Source organism: Aquarana catesbeiana, linkage group LG09, assembly GCF_042186555.1.
Source record: "Aquarana catesbeiana isolate 2022-GZ linkage group LG09, ASM4218655v1, whole genome shotgun sequence".
In the NCBI taxonomy this organism is placed as follows: domain Eukaryota; kingdom Metazoa; phylum Chordata; class Amphibia; order Anura; family Ranidae; genus Aquarana; species Aquarana catesbeiana.
In genome coordinates, this window is record NC_133332.1 from 71614495 (window position 1) to 71632201 (window position 17707).

General features: G+C 42.4%; 1 protein-coding gene across 3 annotated transcripts in view; it reads right to left on the bottom strand.

The window, feature by feature from the left end:
• The window catches only part of SAMD4B (sterile alpha motif domain containing 4B), a 101891-nt gene that overhangs the window by 25115 nt on the left and 59069 nt on the right, over positions 1-17707 (bottom strand). For all 3 annotated transcript variants that reach the window (XM_073598785.1, XM_073598783.1, XM_073598784.1), the window contains exons 4-5: positions 10644-10883; positions 4813-4922 (exon numbers count right to left, since the gene is read on the bottom strand). In XM_073598785.1, coding sequence (XP_073454886.1) covers positions 4813-4922; positions 10644-10883 — 350 coding nt within the window. The remainder of the gene's footprint in view (positions 1-4812; positions 4923-10643; positions 10884-17707) is intronic.

Here is a 17707-nt window from a genome sequence, read left to right on the forward strand (position 1 = left end):
TGCCAGCCCAGGAGGCGGGACGTTATGGTTGTCAGTGTTTTAAACACAAGATCTGTCACAGCCCTAGATCTCCGCTCTGTCACTCCGTGCTGGCAGGGAGTGGAGGAGGAGGAAAAAGAGGAGAAACCACCTCTATGGGCAGTACAGACCGGGGGCTGTGAGACCGCTCCGCTCACTACAGCATGCGGGGACGGAAGTACAAGTCCCTGCTCACTGTGAAGAACTACAAGTGGGCAGTGACAAGACCCCTGGCTGGGAGTACAGGAGGAATAGCAGCCAGTGGTCTTACAAACAGGATATCACAGGGCAGTAACGGTTTTTCTTCAAAAACAGCAGGCTATTGCAGAGGAACTACAGAAGAACATGGATGGCATAGTCAGTGAAGGTAGGAGATCAGCAACAAGGAAAAAAGTTTTTTCCCGGAGTTCTGTTTTAAAGAGGACCTGTGTGTCATCACTCCTCCCCAAGCATGTCACAGCAGAAAAATCTCAGACAGAATAAGACAGTTCTAGAGGATTCCTGGCTACACTTCATGTGTCAACCAGGATGTTGCAGTGATAGTGTAAGCATAAGAACATCAGGGCTTCCTCTGACTCCCAAAGCATGGTGGTCATATTAAATAAATCATTCAATGGGTGCCATTTAAAGCAGAACTCTGGCCGCTAGAGCTGCACAATTAATCGTTAAAAAATTGTGATCTCTATTGCAGAGTTTGCCAATTCTTTCATATAACAAGTGGAGAGACTTATCTGCTCACTCAGCTGTCAAAAGAAAACATCTGGGCAGTTGTAACCATTGTAACTAACTCTTCCTTCTTAGATCAAAGGGTTAAACTTCTGTGTGAAAAAAAAAAAATCCAGGCAGTCTGCCAAGTTTTTCACAACCTGTAAAAGCAGGAAGTTTAACCACTTAAAGTCTAAATCTTTTTCTGAAAGTTGTTTAAGTTAAAATCAATATTTTTTGCTAGAAAATTACTTGGAACCCCAAACCCATAAATCTTTCCAGGCATCAATGTGGAAAGTCCAAAAGACCCCACAGGAGTCACCCAACAGGGAAGAAGCAGCCTGCAAATCCATATCGCAATATATACTGAAAGACATACCACAAGGACCAGGCCCATAGCACTGCAGTAGGGGAAAGTTCCTAGAGACCCCACAGCAGAAAGTATCCATCTCCCCCAGAAAACTCCACTAGGGCCAAGATCCTACAGATAGGTGTAGCTGTCGCAAATGGGAGGACTGACCCCCAGCAGGACTTGCCACACCACCAAGGGACACTTGTAGCGCATAAAAATGACTGCTGCAGCCATGTGCAGGAGACACAAGGCTGCTGCAGTTGGATGCTAGGCGCCCATAAAGTGGGTTACTTGAACCCCCACACAGGGGCAGTGCACAAAACCCTTGAGCCAGGTGCCCCTTTAGCACAGTTTACCAAAGGCAGTAGGGCGTAAAAATGGGGGGATGCTTCTTTAGTAAAATCAACCAGCCCCAAACATATACAGTACAGGGAAGAAAGGAAATAATGTACCTGACTTCCACTTCACCTAACATAAGGTGAGAAGAGAGGGAAACTATATACACTTATCGTTGTAACCGGTACCTCCTCCCAGGACAGGCCACCTTCCACAAGAGTGAGGGCCTGCCGCCCTAGTGGGACCCTAGGCAGAACTGCACAGAACAACCAGGAGTCACTCAGTCATATGTGCCCACCATAGGATATCTTCTAACCCGCCCCAATTCCAGCTATAGATGTTGAAGTCGAACCCAATGTGGCAGGCATCTGTATGCGCTATATGACTGAGCTGGGGGAATTTAAAGAGTCTATTGTTATCCAGCCTGTAACCCATTACAGTTGTTGATTAAAGGTCTGGAAAAAATAAAAGGAATAGAATTCCTTGCAAAAGGAAAAGAAAGGTCTTTACTCCTTGATGCTAGACAAAAAAACAAAACAGCCTCTCCAGCAGATGGTGGTTTTGGCACAATGCTTTTTTTTGTGCTTAATCTTACTCCTAAGGGTGGCACTATAACCCTATGGTCGAGATTTCAAGATCTGAGCCAAGTCGTTCAAAAAAACAGAAGAGAAAAAAAAGCTACCTCTTGTAAAAATGTTTATATCACCTCTGTTAAATCTATAATTCAATCCATTCATTAGTGTGGCAGGATACTATTTGTCAGTGCTGCCTGAATGAGAGCTGCCGCTCTGCATTAGAAACACAATCTTCTCTCCCCTTGTCCATTCACAAAATGCTTTATATTCTGTAAACAGAATACAAGGTGTTTTGTGCATAGATAAGGGCAGAGGAAAGGGATGGAAAAAAAAAAAACAGGGCTGCTTTACTGTATAGGAGCCATAGCTCTCATAACCGCAGTGTCGGGAGTTTGGCACAGACAGTAGCAGTCAACACACTAATAAATGGATTATAGAGTAGACAGGTGATGGAATATTTTACAGCCCATTACAAAAGAGGGTCTGGGATTAAAAGTAACATTTCTATCCTTGCAGATGACACTAAGCTATGCAGTGGAATAACGTCCTTACACAGGATGTCTCCAATTTACAAGTCGACCTCAATGCACTGTCCAATTGGGCAACTAAGTGGCAAATTACATTTTATCAACAATAAATCTAAAGTTAGGCACTTGAGGGCTAAGAATATGCATGCATCATACATACAAGGGGGAGTACAACTAGGGGAATCAATGGTGGAGAAGGATCTGGGGGTTTTGGTAGATCAGAAGCTCAACAATAGCATGCAATGCCAAGCTGCAGTTTCCAAAGCGAGTAAAGTCCTTTCTTGTATTGAGAGGTATGGACTCCAGAGAGAGCGATATCATTATGCCCCTGTACAAATTAGTAAGACCTCATCTGCAATATGCAGTTGAGTTTTGGGCACCAGTTCTCAAAAAGGATACCCGGGAACTGGAGAAAGTGCAGAGAATGAAAACCAAACTGATAAAAGGCATGGAGGAGCTCAGCTATGAGAAAAAAAAAAATAATAATAATAATAATAAAAATGCCATACATATATCCCCTATTTTGTAAATGCTATAACTTTTGCGCAAGCCAATCAATATACACTTATTGCTTATTTTTTTGGGGGATATTTATTATAGCAAAAAGTAAAAAATTGTCAATTTTTTGTTTATAGCGCAAAAAATAAAAGCCACAGAGGTGATACAATACCACGAAAGCTCTATTTGTGGGGAAAAAAAAAGGATGTCAATTTTGTTTGGGTACAGCGTCGCATGATTGCACAATTGTCAGTTAAAGCAACGCAGTGTCGTATCGCAAAAAATGGCCTGGTCAGGAAGTGGGTAAATCCTTCCGGGGCTGAAGTGGTTAAAGGCCTGGATTCTTGCCTAAATGCACACGATATAACGGGTACTAACATTTATAGGTAAGGTTGATCCAGGGAAAATCCGATTGCCTCTCAAGGGATCAGGAAGGAATTTTTTTTTCTCCTGCTGCAGCAAATTGGAGCATGCTTTGCTGGGGTTTTTCGCCTTCCTCTGGATCAACTGTAGGTGAAGGATTGTGTGTGTATATGGGATTGTTTTTTTGATGGACTTTGTGTCTTTTTTTCACCCTGACTAACTATGTATCCTGGCAGGCTCCTTTAAGAGATCACCTTATTTCCATATTAGCTACCATCCTGTCTTAAGAAACTTGAACAAAATAATGTTATTTTGATTTAAACAGGCTTCCTTTATAGACTTAAATATATACCAAATAATAGTCTGCTAAACCTCAAATGTAGATTTAATAATAGACTCCAGTAAATATGTGAATACAATAGTGACCAGATTCTATAAATATAAATAATATACAACAAGTCCACATGCATGAAATAAGTTCTTGAATGCTACAAAAACGTGAATATCAGATTACTCCATTATCCGTGCCACTCTCTGCAGGATATATGTGCTAAAAATATTCACCACCACCTCAATGTACAATGCCTGCTCACCTCAAAGGAAGACCCCCTGGGGTCTATTGGCGCTTTTATTGATAATCCAAAAAGGTCAGCCAGATCAGAAAAGGGTTTCAGCTGTTCGTTTCCAGAGTTAACAAAACTTCTCGTCATAAAATCAGTTTATCAAAGCAAACAAAAAATCAACAACGCGCAAGATTTAATACATTTCTTGCTTTAATTATAAAATCTTAAACAGGTGCGCTCACATTTGAATAGTGATAAAAATGCCTCAAAAAATCTATTCACAATTCCTCCTCATTACACTTCCTTGATTCCGAGACAACGGAAGTGTCATCACCGACTCCTCCTGACGCGTTGCGTCACAGGTCATGTGACTTTCTCAATGGAAATAGACCCAAGGGGGTCTTCCTTTGAGGTGAGCAGGCATTGCACATTGAGGTGGTGGTGAATATTTTCAGCACATACACCCTGCAGAGTGTTTCATGTAGAATGGAGTAGTCTGATATTCACATTTTGTCAGCATGCAAGAACTTATTTCATGCATGTGGACTTTTTGTATATTATCTATATTTATGGAATCTGGTCACTAATGTATTCACTAAAGTCTATTATTAAATCTACATTTGAGGTTTAGCGCACTGTTATTTGGTATATATTTATTTCATGTGGTGACAGAACACATTCTGAATAGTTGCAGCTATATTTTATATATATATATATACACATACACACAATTTTGGTCTAATCCGTATCTACAGACAAGGTTTGGTGTGCTCATTTAATAACTGGAGGTTTTACTAAATGATACAATTTATTTATCACCGATAGCAGAAAAATGGTTAGAGTAAATGAAGTCAGAAAATAGCGCAACCAATCACCTGTGACTCCAGATGCTGCTCTGTCAGTGTCATCATTTCCTCATAGGTCATTTGTGAGAAAAGCGATGCATATTTGTGTAGGCGTAAACTCTTCAGCCAGGTCGGTACGTCTGCAGAGGATTCAAGGAACAGGACAAATCATCAGATGTGAAAACAGGTAATCAAGTAAGGGTATAACTTAAAATTTGTATAAATTTGACAAAGATAAGCTGTGATTACATGAAGGCCTCTTTTGTACCTTTCCTTATTAATGTAAATTTTTTTTTTTTGTCTTTTTAATTGCCTGTGCTCAAAAAGGGTATTTGCACTTGTACTGTTTATTACTGCTATTGGTGGCATATAAGCTGTGGAACATGCTCTTCATGAAGAAGCTTGGCGGGGGAGGACCAGGGATGAGCTCAGACAGGTTTGGCCACAAGTCCTAATCCACCTGAGCTGTTACAGGGGACAGCCAATCATGGGCAATAGAGGCAAGCCCCGCAACTGCGCATATACACGCCCCTTGTTTATGTGTGGCTGTGGGGTGAAATATGCCTCTGCAGCTTTCTGTTGTGTCCAAACTCGTCTGAGCTCACCCCTAGTGAGGACCCTAGGACTTCTAAAGAGTTTTTAACACCCAAAACAAAAAAGTAATATATTGCAGCTTACCAGCCCTTTGATTCGGTTGCTGCATTAGTTTTCTTTTTTCAGTCTTTTTCCTTTATTTTCACCTGGCAATGCTGAAAATAACACTTCCTGTCCCAGGTTGTTCAATAATCCATTGCATCAATGGAGGCAGTCATACATGCTGGACTTCAAACATGTCTGCCCTTGCTCTCCATTACATTGTGGCTGATCATATTAGTAGTTTACAGAAGGAAAAAAAACATTGGTTGAGCTTCCTGTTAAAATGATACTAAAGGCACTTTTTTTTAAAACAACAAATGTTATACTTACCTGCTTTCTTTGCAATGGCTTTGCATAGAGCAGCCCCAATTCTCATATTAATTGGGGTCCCCCGCCGGCGCTCCTGGCTTCTGCTTGCTCCCAAGCCCTGCCCTGGGTCCAATCATCCTGCTTTACACTGCCAAACAAACCTATTTCATCTTTCTCATTAACACACTTTCATCCAGTCTCTATCAACTCTTTTCTACCGTTACCGCTCTAAAAACATCTCTACCCTAATGAGTTAATACTCACTGCCCAGGAGATTGGCAATTATTTCAAAAACAAGACTGAAGCAATTCATGAGGCGGTCTCCACTGCCCAAATATCTTTCCCACCCAACATGCCATGTCTACCACCACATTCAATACTTTCCTCTTCTGACCATCCTACAACAGAGGAAGTTGCTAAACTTTTTTTCCCCTAATGTCTACCTAACTGTGTTCTCTTACAACTACTATGGTAACTGTCTTGCGCTATTCTACACTCATATCTTCAGTCTCTCCCTCTGACTTTTTCATCAAGATGATGACAAACTATCAGCGCCCCCCCCCCCATATGCCAGGGTACTAGGTATAATCACGGACCCTGACCTCGCCTTTTGGCCACAAATCCAATCGCTGTGCAAATCTTGATGCCCTAGCCTCTGTCTGATCTTCAAAATATGCATCTAAGACTCCACAAAGCTACTAGTTCAGGCCTAAGTCATCTCTCTTGTTAATTATTGCAACTCCCTTCTTGTATGCCTAGTTTTCCCATCGGCACCATTCCCCCTTCAGTCACTCACAAATGCTGCTGTCAGACATATACAGTGCCTTGAAAAAGTATTCATACCCCTTGAAATTTTCCACATTTTGTCATGTTCCAACCAAAAGCGTAAATGTCTTTTATTGGGATTTTATGTGATAGACCAACACAAAGTGGCACATAATTGTGAAGTGGAAGGAAAATGATAAATGGTTTTCAACATTTTTTACAAATAAATATGTTAAAAGTGTGGCGTGAATTTGTATTCAGCCCCACCGAGTCAATACTTTGTAGAACCACCTTTCGCTGCAATTACAGCTGCAAGTCTTTCTGGGTATGTCTCTACTAGATTTGCACATCTAGAGAGTGAAATTTTCGCCCATTCCTCTTTGCAAAATAGCTCAAGCTCTGTCAGGTTGGATGGAGAGCATCTGAACAGCAATTTTCAAGTCTTGGATTTAGATTTGGACTTTGACTGGGCCATTCTAACACATGAATATGCTTTGATCTAAACCAGGTCTCAAACTGGTGGCCCTCCAGCTGTTGGAAACTGCAAGTCCCATCATGCCTCTGCCTGTGGGAGTCATGCTTGTAACTCTCAGCCTTGCAATGCCTCATGGGGCTTGCAGTTTCACAACAGCGGGAGGACCGCCAGTTTGAGACCCCTGATCTAAACCATTCCATTGTAGCTCTGGCTGTATGTTTAGGGTCTTTGTCCTGCTGGAAGGTGAAACCTCTGAGGGCTTCACAGAACTATTTATACTGAGATGTTACTATAGTATAATGAAGTATAATTACAAGCATTTCATGAGCGGCAAAGGCTTTTATTGACAATTACATTAAAGTGGAAGCCCATGCAAAATCTAACTTCCCTGCATCTTTAGACATCAAGGATCTAACACTAACCTTTCTATCCCTGTAAAGAAAAAACGAGAATACATACTGTTTTGGAAGCCGATCTGACCCGCTCCGACGGGATCCCATGCTGAGCTGTCAGCCGCAGCTTCACTGTAGAGGCGGGTGCAGAGAAGACGGAGGACAACGGAAGCCCCATAATAAGTCTATGGGTGACATCACTTCCCTGTCATTTCACAGCCGTTGTCCTCTGTTTCTTCTGCAGAGCTTCTGGCGCTGGAGATCGGGTCAGAGCGGGTCAGATCGGCGTCCAAAAATGTATACTCATCTTTTCTTTACAGGGATAGAGAGGTTCGTGTTAGATCCCTGGTGTCTATAGATGCAGGGATTTTAGATTTTGCATGGACTTCCATTTTAAAGTGGACTTGCAGTCAGCTTACATAAATTTGTAATAAAAACATCTTTGCCATTCTGAAGCTTCCCTCCTTTGCATATTTTATATTTAAGGTGATTTTGTACTTGCCAATATGCTGCAGAAATCTCTCACCCCCCTCCTGGCAAACACACACACTCTCTCAATCTCTCAAGAGAGAGATGTGCATTATTTCATAAGCCTAGGCTTTTTAGCCAGGCAAGAAACAGGAAGTGGGCTGTATAAGGTATTTACTGGCAGAAAAACAAGGTTTTACTATCCAAAGTTAAAACAAGGGCAGAAGATTTAATAGATGGAAAGTTGAAACAAATGACTGAAGGTCCGTTTTTAAGTTTATGCAAAGAGTGCAGTGTTGACCCTTCTTTTTCAAGACCTCTGCAATTCACCTTGGCATGCTGTCAATTAACTTCTGGGCAACATCCAGACTGATGGCAGCCCATTCTTGCATAATCAATGCTTGGAGTTTGTCAGAATTTGTAAAGTTTTTTTTGTTCACCCGCCTCTTGAGGATTGACCACAACTTCTTAATGGGATTAAGGCCTGGGGAATTTCCTGCTCATGGACCCAACATTTCAATGTTTTGTTCCCCAAGCCACTTAGTTATCACTTTTGCCTTATGGCAAGGTGCTCCATCATGCTGGAAAAGGCACTGTTCGTCACCAAACCGTTCTTGGATGGTTGGGAGAAGTTGCTCTCGGAGGATGTTTTTGTATCATTCTTTATTCATGGCTGTGTTCTTAGGCAAAATTTTGAGTGAGTGCACAAATGAATGGTCTCAAGATGCTTTACGATTGTCATGACACAGGACTGATGGTAGCGCTCACCTTTTCTTCTCTGGGCAAGGTTTTTTCCCTGGATGCCCCAAACAATCAAAAAGGGGATTAATCAAAGAAAATGTCTTTAGCCCAGTCCTCAGCAGTCCAATCCCTGTACCTTTTGCAGAATATCAGTCTGTCCCTGAAGTTTTTACTGGAAAGAAGTGGCTTCTTTGCTGCCCTTCTTGACACTAGGCCATCCTCCAAAAGTCTTTGCCTCACTGTGCGTGCAAATGTCCTCACATCTGCCTGCTGCCATTCCTGATCAAGCTCTGCACTGGTGTAGCCACGATCCTACAGCTCAATCAACTGTAGGAGACGGTCCTGGCGATGCTGGGCTTTCTTGGGCGCCCTGGAGCCTTCTTCACAACAACTGAACCTCTCTCCTTGAAGTAATTGATGATCAGATAAATGGTTGATTTAGGTGCAATCTTAGTAGCAGCGATATCCTTGCCTGTAAATCACTTTTTGTGCAAAGCAATGATGACTGCACGTGTTTCCTTGCAGGTAACCATGGTTAACAGAAGAAGAACATAGATTTCAAGCACCACCTTCCTTTTAAAGCTTCCAGTCTGTTATTCTAACGCAATCAGCATTACAGAGTGATTTCCAGCCTTGTCCTCGTCAACACTGACACCTTTGTTAACAAGAGAATCACTGACATGTCAGCTGGTCCTTTTGTCGCGGGGCTGAAATGCAGTGGAAATGTTTTCTTTTTGGTATAAGTTCTGGAGTTCAGTAAACATTCTGGAGTATATGCAAATTGCCATCATAAAAAAAAAAAACGGAGGCTGCAGACTTTGCGAAAATTAATATTTGCCATTCTCAAAACTTTTGGCCAGGGCTGTACTACTTCAGGTGCTCCTTGGAAGACATCTGTGACTTCATGCACAGATGTCTAATCAAGTTGTACCTGAACTTACAAAAAGTAGTGCTAGAAACTATCAAATCGCATGACAAGTAGCACCAGTGTGACCGGGGGGCTTAATTCCAGGATGTAACCACACAAAATAAAGGTAACGACCAGGAGGGGTGAATGCTAATGCAAAACACAGATGAGGGTAGTTGCAGTATTTTGTGGGCCAATCCACACAAATACATCCTAGAACATATTCTATCAATTAACTAGAAACTATTGACATCATTGAGGTGTGAACGGCTATGTACCAATTTTAACAACAAAAATGGCTTCCTTTAACCACCTGCAGACCACTCACAATAAATATACTGCGAGCGGGCGGCAGGTAAAGGCACCCCCACGTACATGTACGTCCCTAGACATCTTCTAGGTTTAGGGAGCGCATATATGCGTGTCCCCTGCCAACCCATGCTGTGATAGGACAAAGCACGAGTTTGGCTTCAGATTTCAACTGAAACCTGCTGATTAGCTTACACACAGAACTCTGTGCGCATAGAAACATCGACCTGCCTGCTTTTTTTCCCCTGAAAAAAGAGGGGAGAGCGGGTTCCTGGTTTTAACATGTACTCGCTCCCACTTCTGCTCACTAGCGATGTCAGTTAGTGACCCTCCCAGCCAGTGTCTGTTAGCACCAGATTGTCCTCCATCCTATCACAGTCACACTATAAGTCGCTGATCATCACCATTACCAGAAAAGTGTCTAAAGCTATGTAAATTCCAGTATACATACCATAGTTTGTAGACGCTATAACTTTCACACAAACCGATAAACACTTTTTTTGTTTTTGCTTTTACCAAAGACATGGTGTACCAGAATACATTTTTACCTAAATTTATGAAGAAATTAGATTTTTTTGATTGGTTATGTTTTAGAACAGTAAATATTGTCTTTTTACAATTTTCGGTCTTTATTCGTTTATAGAATAAAAAATAAAAAAACAAGTGGTAATTAAATACCGCGCAATTTCCAGTTAAAGTAGCGCAGTACTGAATAGCAAAAAAATGCCCTGGTCATGAAGGGGGTAAAACATTCCGGTCATCAAGTGGTCACTGTTTTCCAACAGAAACACAACATATCAAGGCAAAATGCATACATCAGAACACCCATTACAATAATGAACACCGGTGTTATTCCTACCTTTCATTCCACTGCCGTCTTCCTGGAAGGAGTTGCGTCCAGAGAAGATCTCCTCTGTCTGTTCGCTGCCCGATGAGGCCACACTGCTCTGAGGGGAGAGGGGAGCATGGTCTGGGGTGAGGAAGACAGAACGTCCAGAAACCTCATCCGCCCCCATCCAGTCACTGGACGTCTGCTGGGAAGTGGGAATCAGGGACATGGAGCGCTTTAGGGGGCTGGGGTGCATTTGGCAGGAAAGCCCTGAAAAACAGAGAGCTCAATGAATCATTACGGAAGCAGAGACATACTCTGAGATAACCTTACCAACTAAATTTTGCTTATTTATTTCTTTTTTTTAGGTCTCATGCACACGGACGTTTTTACAGCCGCTTTTTTGAGCATTTTTTGCAGCTTAAAAACGCTATGTATAGTCTATGTTAGTCTATGGCTTCATGCCCACCTAGGCGTTTTTGAGCTGCAAATGGCATAGGCGTTTTTAAGCTGTAAAAAAAAAAAAAAAAAAAACCCAGGACCAGTGGGTTCTGAGAGACGTTTTTAAATACGCTCTAATGCAGATAAATGCTCAAAAACGTCACTCACCGTTTTTTAACGTTTTTGATCCATTGAAAAAAAAAAAAAAAACGCTAACACGGAAAAACGCTAGAAAACGCTAATAAACGCTAAAAAACGCTATTGCAAAAACGTTGAAAAAAGCTGAAAAAAGTTTAAAAAACTCACTGCAAAGCTACTAGCGTTTTTATAACGTTATTTTAACGTCCCGTGTGCATGAGGCCTCAGGAATGGCGGGGAGGATGAATCACAGTTGTTCTTATCCATATTTATTATGTAAATGTCCAAAATGTAGTGGAAAGAACACTAACATCGGATCATTTTCAAGATCAGCTCATCTACTGAAATGGTGCATTAATATAAACACCAGCTGATCTAGGTTAGGCATACACTAGCTTGTAATGACTGACTCAAGTTACCCTCAGCAAGTCTTGTTACTATTAGGCCTCATGCACACTGGACGTTTTTACAGCAGCTGTTTTTGGCAGTAGACGTTAAACTCATTAAACTCTTCATCATGTTATCCTATGTGTCCATGCACACATGGCTGTTATCAGCAGTTTTGGGCAGTGGCGTTTTTGAGCAGTAAAAAAAACCCCCAAAACTAGTGGGTTCTGAGAGACGTTTTTCAGCTGTAAAAATGCTCGAACGCTGATAAATGTCGATAAACGCTCAAAAACGTCGCTCACCAGCGTTTAACATTTTTGATTCATTGAGAAAAATAGTTTTTTTTTTTTTGAAGGAAAAAAAAAATGTAATGCAAAAAAAAAAAAAAAACGCTAAAAAGCACTAATAAAAACGCTATTGCTAAAACGTTGAAAAAAAAGCTGAAAAAAGTTGAAAAACTCACTGCAAAGCTACTGGCGTTTTTATAACGTTATTTGAACGTCCAGTGTGCAATAGGCCTTAAACACAGTGCTCCCAAGGATACACTTGACTGCTTTGCTAAGTGTACCAGAAATCATCTCAGTGGGACCAATTCCTATTTAGATGTTTTCCACTAAGTCAAGGAGCCAAGCACACCAAGGGCACGTGTCTTATTAAACTCCCTTCCACAGAAAACTTTTATCCCTATTGTGGGGTCACAGTATAGTATTTGTACATTGAAATCATATCCCCTCTCAAGCGTCTCTTCTCCAGAGAGAATAAGTTCAGTGCTCGCTACCTTTCCTCATAACTAATATCCTCCAGTCCCTTTATTAGCTTTGTTGCCCTTCTTTGTACTCGCTCCATTTCCAGTACATCCTTCCTGAGGACTGGTGCCCAGAACTGGACAGCATACTCTAGGTGCGGCCGGACCAGAGTCTTGTAGAGCGGGAGAATGATCGCTTTATGCCTGGAGTTAATCCCCTTTTTAATGCATGCCAATATTCTGTTTGCTTTGTTAGCAGCAGCTTGGCATTGCATGTCATTGCTGAGCCTATCTTCTAGGACCCCCAGGTCCTTTTCCATCCTAGATTCCCCCAGAGGTTTTCCCCCCAGTGTATAGATTGCATTCATATTTTTCCCACCCAAATGCATTATTTTACATTTTTCCACATTAAACCTCATTTGCCATGTAGTTGTCCACCCCATTAATTTGTACAGATCTTCTTGCAAGGTTTCCACATCCTGCAGAGAAGTTATTGCCCTGCTTAACTTAGTATCGTCCACAAATACAGAGATTGAACTGTTTACCCCATCCTCCAGGTTGTTTATAAACAAATTAAATAGGATTGGTCCCAGCACAGAACCCTGGGAGACCCCACTACCCACCCCTGACCATTCTGAGTACTCCCCATTTATCACTACCCTCTGAACTCGCCCTTGTAGCCAGTTTTCAATCCATGTACTCACCCTATGGTCCATGCCAAGCACCTTACTTTATAAACGTTTATGGGGAACTGTGTCAAATGCTTTTGCAAAAGGTTAATAGATTGGTTTGGCAAGAACGATTCTTCATGAATCCATACTGATTACTGCTAATTATACCATTTTCTTTTCTAAAATCTTGTAAGTCCCTTATCCCCTTCCAGTGGCTTGTATACTATTGATGTTAGGCTAACTGGTCTGTAATTCCCAGGGATGTATTTTGGCCCTTTTTAAAATATTGGTGCTACATTGGCTTTTCTCCAATCAGCTGGTACTATTCCCTTTAGTAGGACTGTCAGTAAAAATTAGGAACAATGGTCTGGCAATTACTTGACTAAGTTCCCCAAGTACTCTCGGGTGCAAGCCATCTGGTCCTGGTGACTTATTAATGTTAAGTTTTTCCAAGTCTATCTCTAATTCTGTCCTGTTAGCCATGAGGGTGCCTCCTGTGATGTGTCACGAGGATAAACACTGCAGTTTTGGTTACTGAAGCCCCCAATTCCTTTGTGAAGAGTGAGGAGATAAATAAATTCAATACCTTTGCCATCTCCCCATCCTTTGTAACCAGATTTCCTTTCTCATTCTTTATGGGGCTCATATGGTCTTTCCTCCTATTTTTACGGTTTATATATTTAAAGAATTTTTGGGGATTTTTTTTTGCTCTCCTCCGCTATGTGTCTTTCCTTTTCTATCGTAGCCACCCTTATTGCATCCTTACATTTCTTATTGCATTCCTTGTAGAGTCTGAATGCTGATGATTCCCCAGCCTTGTATTTTTTTTTAGGTCTTCTCCTTTGCTTTTATATGCATTTTTACATTGGAGTTAAGCCATCCAGGAATTTTGTTCGCTCTTTTAAATTTATTTCCCAATGGGATGCACTGGCTCATGCCCTTATTTAATATGTTCTTAAAGCGAACCCATCTCGCCTCTGTGTTTTTGTTCCTAAGATTCTATCCCAATTTATATCTTCTAGCAAGGTTAGTAGTTTAGGGAAGTTGGCGCTTTTGAAATTCAGTGTCTTTGTATTCCCCTTATGTTTCCTTTTTGTGTGATTTATACTGAAGCTAATTGACCTGTGATCCCTGTTTCCTAAATTGCCCCGTATTTCCACATCCGTGATCAGGTCTGTATTGTTGGTAATCAGTAGGTCTAGTAACGCTCTGTTTCTAGTTGGTGTGTCTGCCATCTGACCCATGAAATTGTACTGCAAGACATTTAGGAACTGGCGAGCCTTAGACAAATGCGTGGTTCCTTCCGCCCAGTCTCTGTCTGGATAATTATAATCCCCTATTATGACAACACTTTCCATCCTTGCTGCTAATCCAAATTGCGATAGGAGGTCCGTCTCCCCCTCCAACCTCAGGTTAGGGGGCCTATAGCATACTCCCAGTATTATTTTGCCCTTAGTTTCATCCCTTTGGAGCTCTACCCAGTGATGCCATCTCTCACATTCACTTGTACATTATTCTTGATATAAAGGCATACCCCTCCCCCTTTTTTACCCTCTCTATCCAGGGCTGGTGCAAGAATTTTTGACACCCCAATCGAAAACTAATTTTTCCGCCCCCCCCCATTGGCTCTGCCCCCGAATCCACCACCTTTGCTCAAGAATCAGTGTGACAGGAGCCGGCGCTAGAGGAAGCATGTGGCTGCAGTAGAGAGCACTGATCATAGAGGCGCGCAGGGGATGTTTGCTTCTGTTCCATTAGGACATGTCCTCCAGTGCTTCGCCTCTATAATGACACTACAGAGCGGCTGCCTGAGTTACATGCAGCAGAGGCATCCCCCTAGATGTGTACGCTTTATCCCAGCAGCGCCCACTAGAGGTTATAACATTACAGAGATATTTATAATAGAGCACCAAAAAAAACTTACATAGCACAGAGACAGAGTAGGGAACCCAGCGGCCCAGCACCCTAGGCAGTAGTGCACCCTAGGCAGCCACCTAGTTTGCCTAGTGGTAGCACCGGCCCTGTCTCTATCCCTGTGATAAAGGAAATACCCTCGAATGGTTGCCAGACAATCATGAGAGCTGTTGAATCAAGTCTCTGAAATTCCCACAAAATCTAAATCCTCCTCATAAAAAACAGTATCTCTAGTTCTCCCATCTTGTCCGCCAGGCTCCTGGCATTGTTGAACATGCTAGTTTGAACCGTTCGCATACTGTCCTCTTATTGGGTGTTCCGAGATTGCAAATAGGACTTGTACTATACTTACCTTGGGTTTGTGTGCTTTAGGTCAACCTACCACTAATGCCCCCAATACTATCCTCTGGACTATGTTCCGTGCTGACTATCTCTACCACTGAACCCCCCCCCCCCCCTCGTCGCCTAGTTTAAAAACCCCTCTAACTTTTTGGCCATCTTCACCCTCACTTAGGTGCAGTCCCGTCCCTTCTATAGAACTGGTGACCGACTGAGAAGTCGGTCCAGTTCTCAAGGAACCCAAACCCCTCCTTACTACACCAGCTCCTCAGCCACTTGTTCGATGTACCGGTAGTATTCTTGAGAATACAACCTTGGAGGTCCTTTTCCTCAATTTAGCTCCTTAGTCCCTAAAATCTTTAGGACACTCCATCTGCCTCTGACTGTCATTGGTGCCAACGTGCACCATGACAGCCGGGTCTTCCCCAGCCCCTCCCAGTAATCTGTCCACCACATCCGTGATGCGTCAAACCCGAGCACCCGGTAGACAGCATACAGTTCAGCGCTTCAGGTCTTTGTGACAGATTGCCCTCTCTGTCCTTCTAAGAATTGAGCCCCCTACCATCAGAATCTGTCTTTCCTTTCCCTTCGCTTCCCCCCCATTCTCACTGGAGTTCTTCTCCTGGCAGCTATGTGAACCAGGGCTTAATTTTACTTTAAAACCTTCCTTGGGTTTTCACGGTAGGTAGCCTATTGGGATTCTCCATCACTTCCTGCCCTAGTTATTCATGCCACTTGGGACCCAAGCGAGAGAAGAAACACACTGCCTGCACCTCTACTCAAGAGGGCCGATTCACATAACTGCATTGCTGCAATACTGTGCCTTTTATCCTGAATGGCAGCCCGACACACCTTGTCGACAAAAGCAAATTGTGCTACCAAAAATGGAACCTTCACCTTTTATGGTGCATTACAAAGCCCATTTAATGATAGACATCAGAATTTCAGAAACAACAACCTTATTGAAAAACACTTATTGGTTTTGACAGGTACCCGCTCCCACTTCCGGTCAGATCGCCATGGCGATGTTTGGCCCCTCCTCTTTCCCCCTGCTGCCTTCTGGGACATAGGTCACAGAAGACTACAGGACCATTCACAAAGCGCAGCATGACTTGCGCATGCGCAGTAGTAAACCAGCTGTGAAGCTGCAAGGTTTCACTGCCGGTTTCCCTTACCCAAGATGCTGACGCCTGCACCAAAAGCCAATTGAAGAACCGGCTTGGGTGAGGACATCGCTAGATCCCTGGACAGGCAAGTGTCCTTATATTAAAAGTCAGCAGCTACAGTATTTGTACACACATACAAATTTTTAATCCCTGACATCATCACAGGGTCTCTATCAGGATTCTTGCAGCAGCAGCTTGAGAGGGGGAATATATAAAAAGTGCCTTATGTAGCCCTGCAGATGATTCTAGGCAATGAAGGAGGCTTCATGCACATGGGATTTTTTTTTGCCTCCCTTGGGCACCTTTGTCCTGGGCAGGAAAAAAAAAAAAAAAAAAAAAAAACAGCATAAAAAAAGTGCCTAAAGCCTCCTTTTGCAAACACATTTAGGCGTGTCAAGAGTTTGGGCGTTCATTGATTCCATTGGCCAGAGTATTACTTTATTCTGCCCATTGTAATAAACGCTCAATCGCTAAATGCTCCTAGCCTTTAAGCTGGCCACAGACTGTTTGAATCTCAGTCGGTTCAGCAAGGACCGGCCGAGATTGGAACCATGTATGGGAAGGCTGAATGCACCCAAGTTAATGGATCAACTTCGATTTGGGGGAATAGCTCTATGGCCGGTTTTAGGCACGTTCAGCATTTTTTCTGCACAAAAGCTCCTCTCCTGATGTTTTCTTTTTCAGCTTGTAAACACTCCTCTTCGAATACACCTGTAAACGCCTATGTGTGCATGGCCACATATAGGCTAACAGAGGTGCATGTAAAGGCTGGGAAAAAAAACGTCAAATGCTGTGAAAGTAGCATTTTTTTTAAGTTCAGTGTGCATGAGGCCTAAAGCAAAGCTCTTACTGTCAGGGCTGTAACAGCGCAAGAAGAGCGATAGATATATATATATATATATATATATATATATATATATATACACACACACACACACACACACGGTTGGTGGCGCTGCCCGTTACCCGAAGAATGATCCTCCACAATGAGTCACTCTTCCCGGGTGAGGGTGCAACAAAGGGTGATACTTCCTTCACCTGAAGGGTGATCCTCCAATTAGGTCACTTTTCCCAGATGGAGGGTGAGGGATTTGTCAAAAGCGCGTGTTATAAAAGTGTTCTCCGTGACTTATTTGAAAAATGTGTTAATTGGTGCTCCTTTGTTGTGTAATGTTATACCCGTGTGATTAGCTTTTAATCTCAAAATAAATATACAAATAAGTGTACAAAATCATGGTAATGATCTTATCCGGTCAGCATATACTGTCTGATTTCATGTATATATAAGTAACC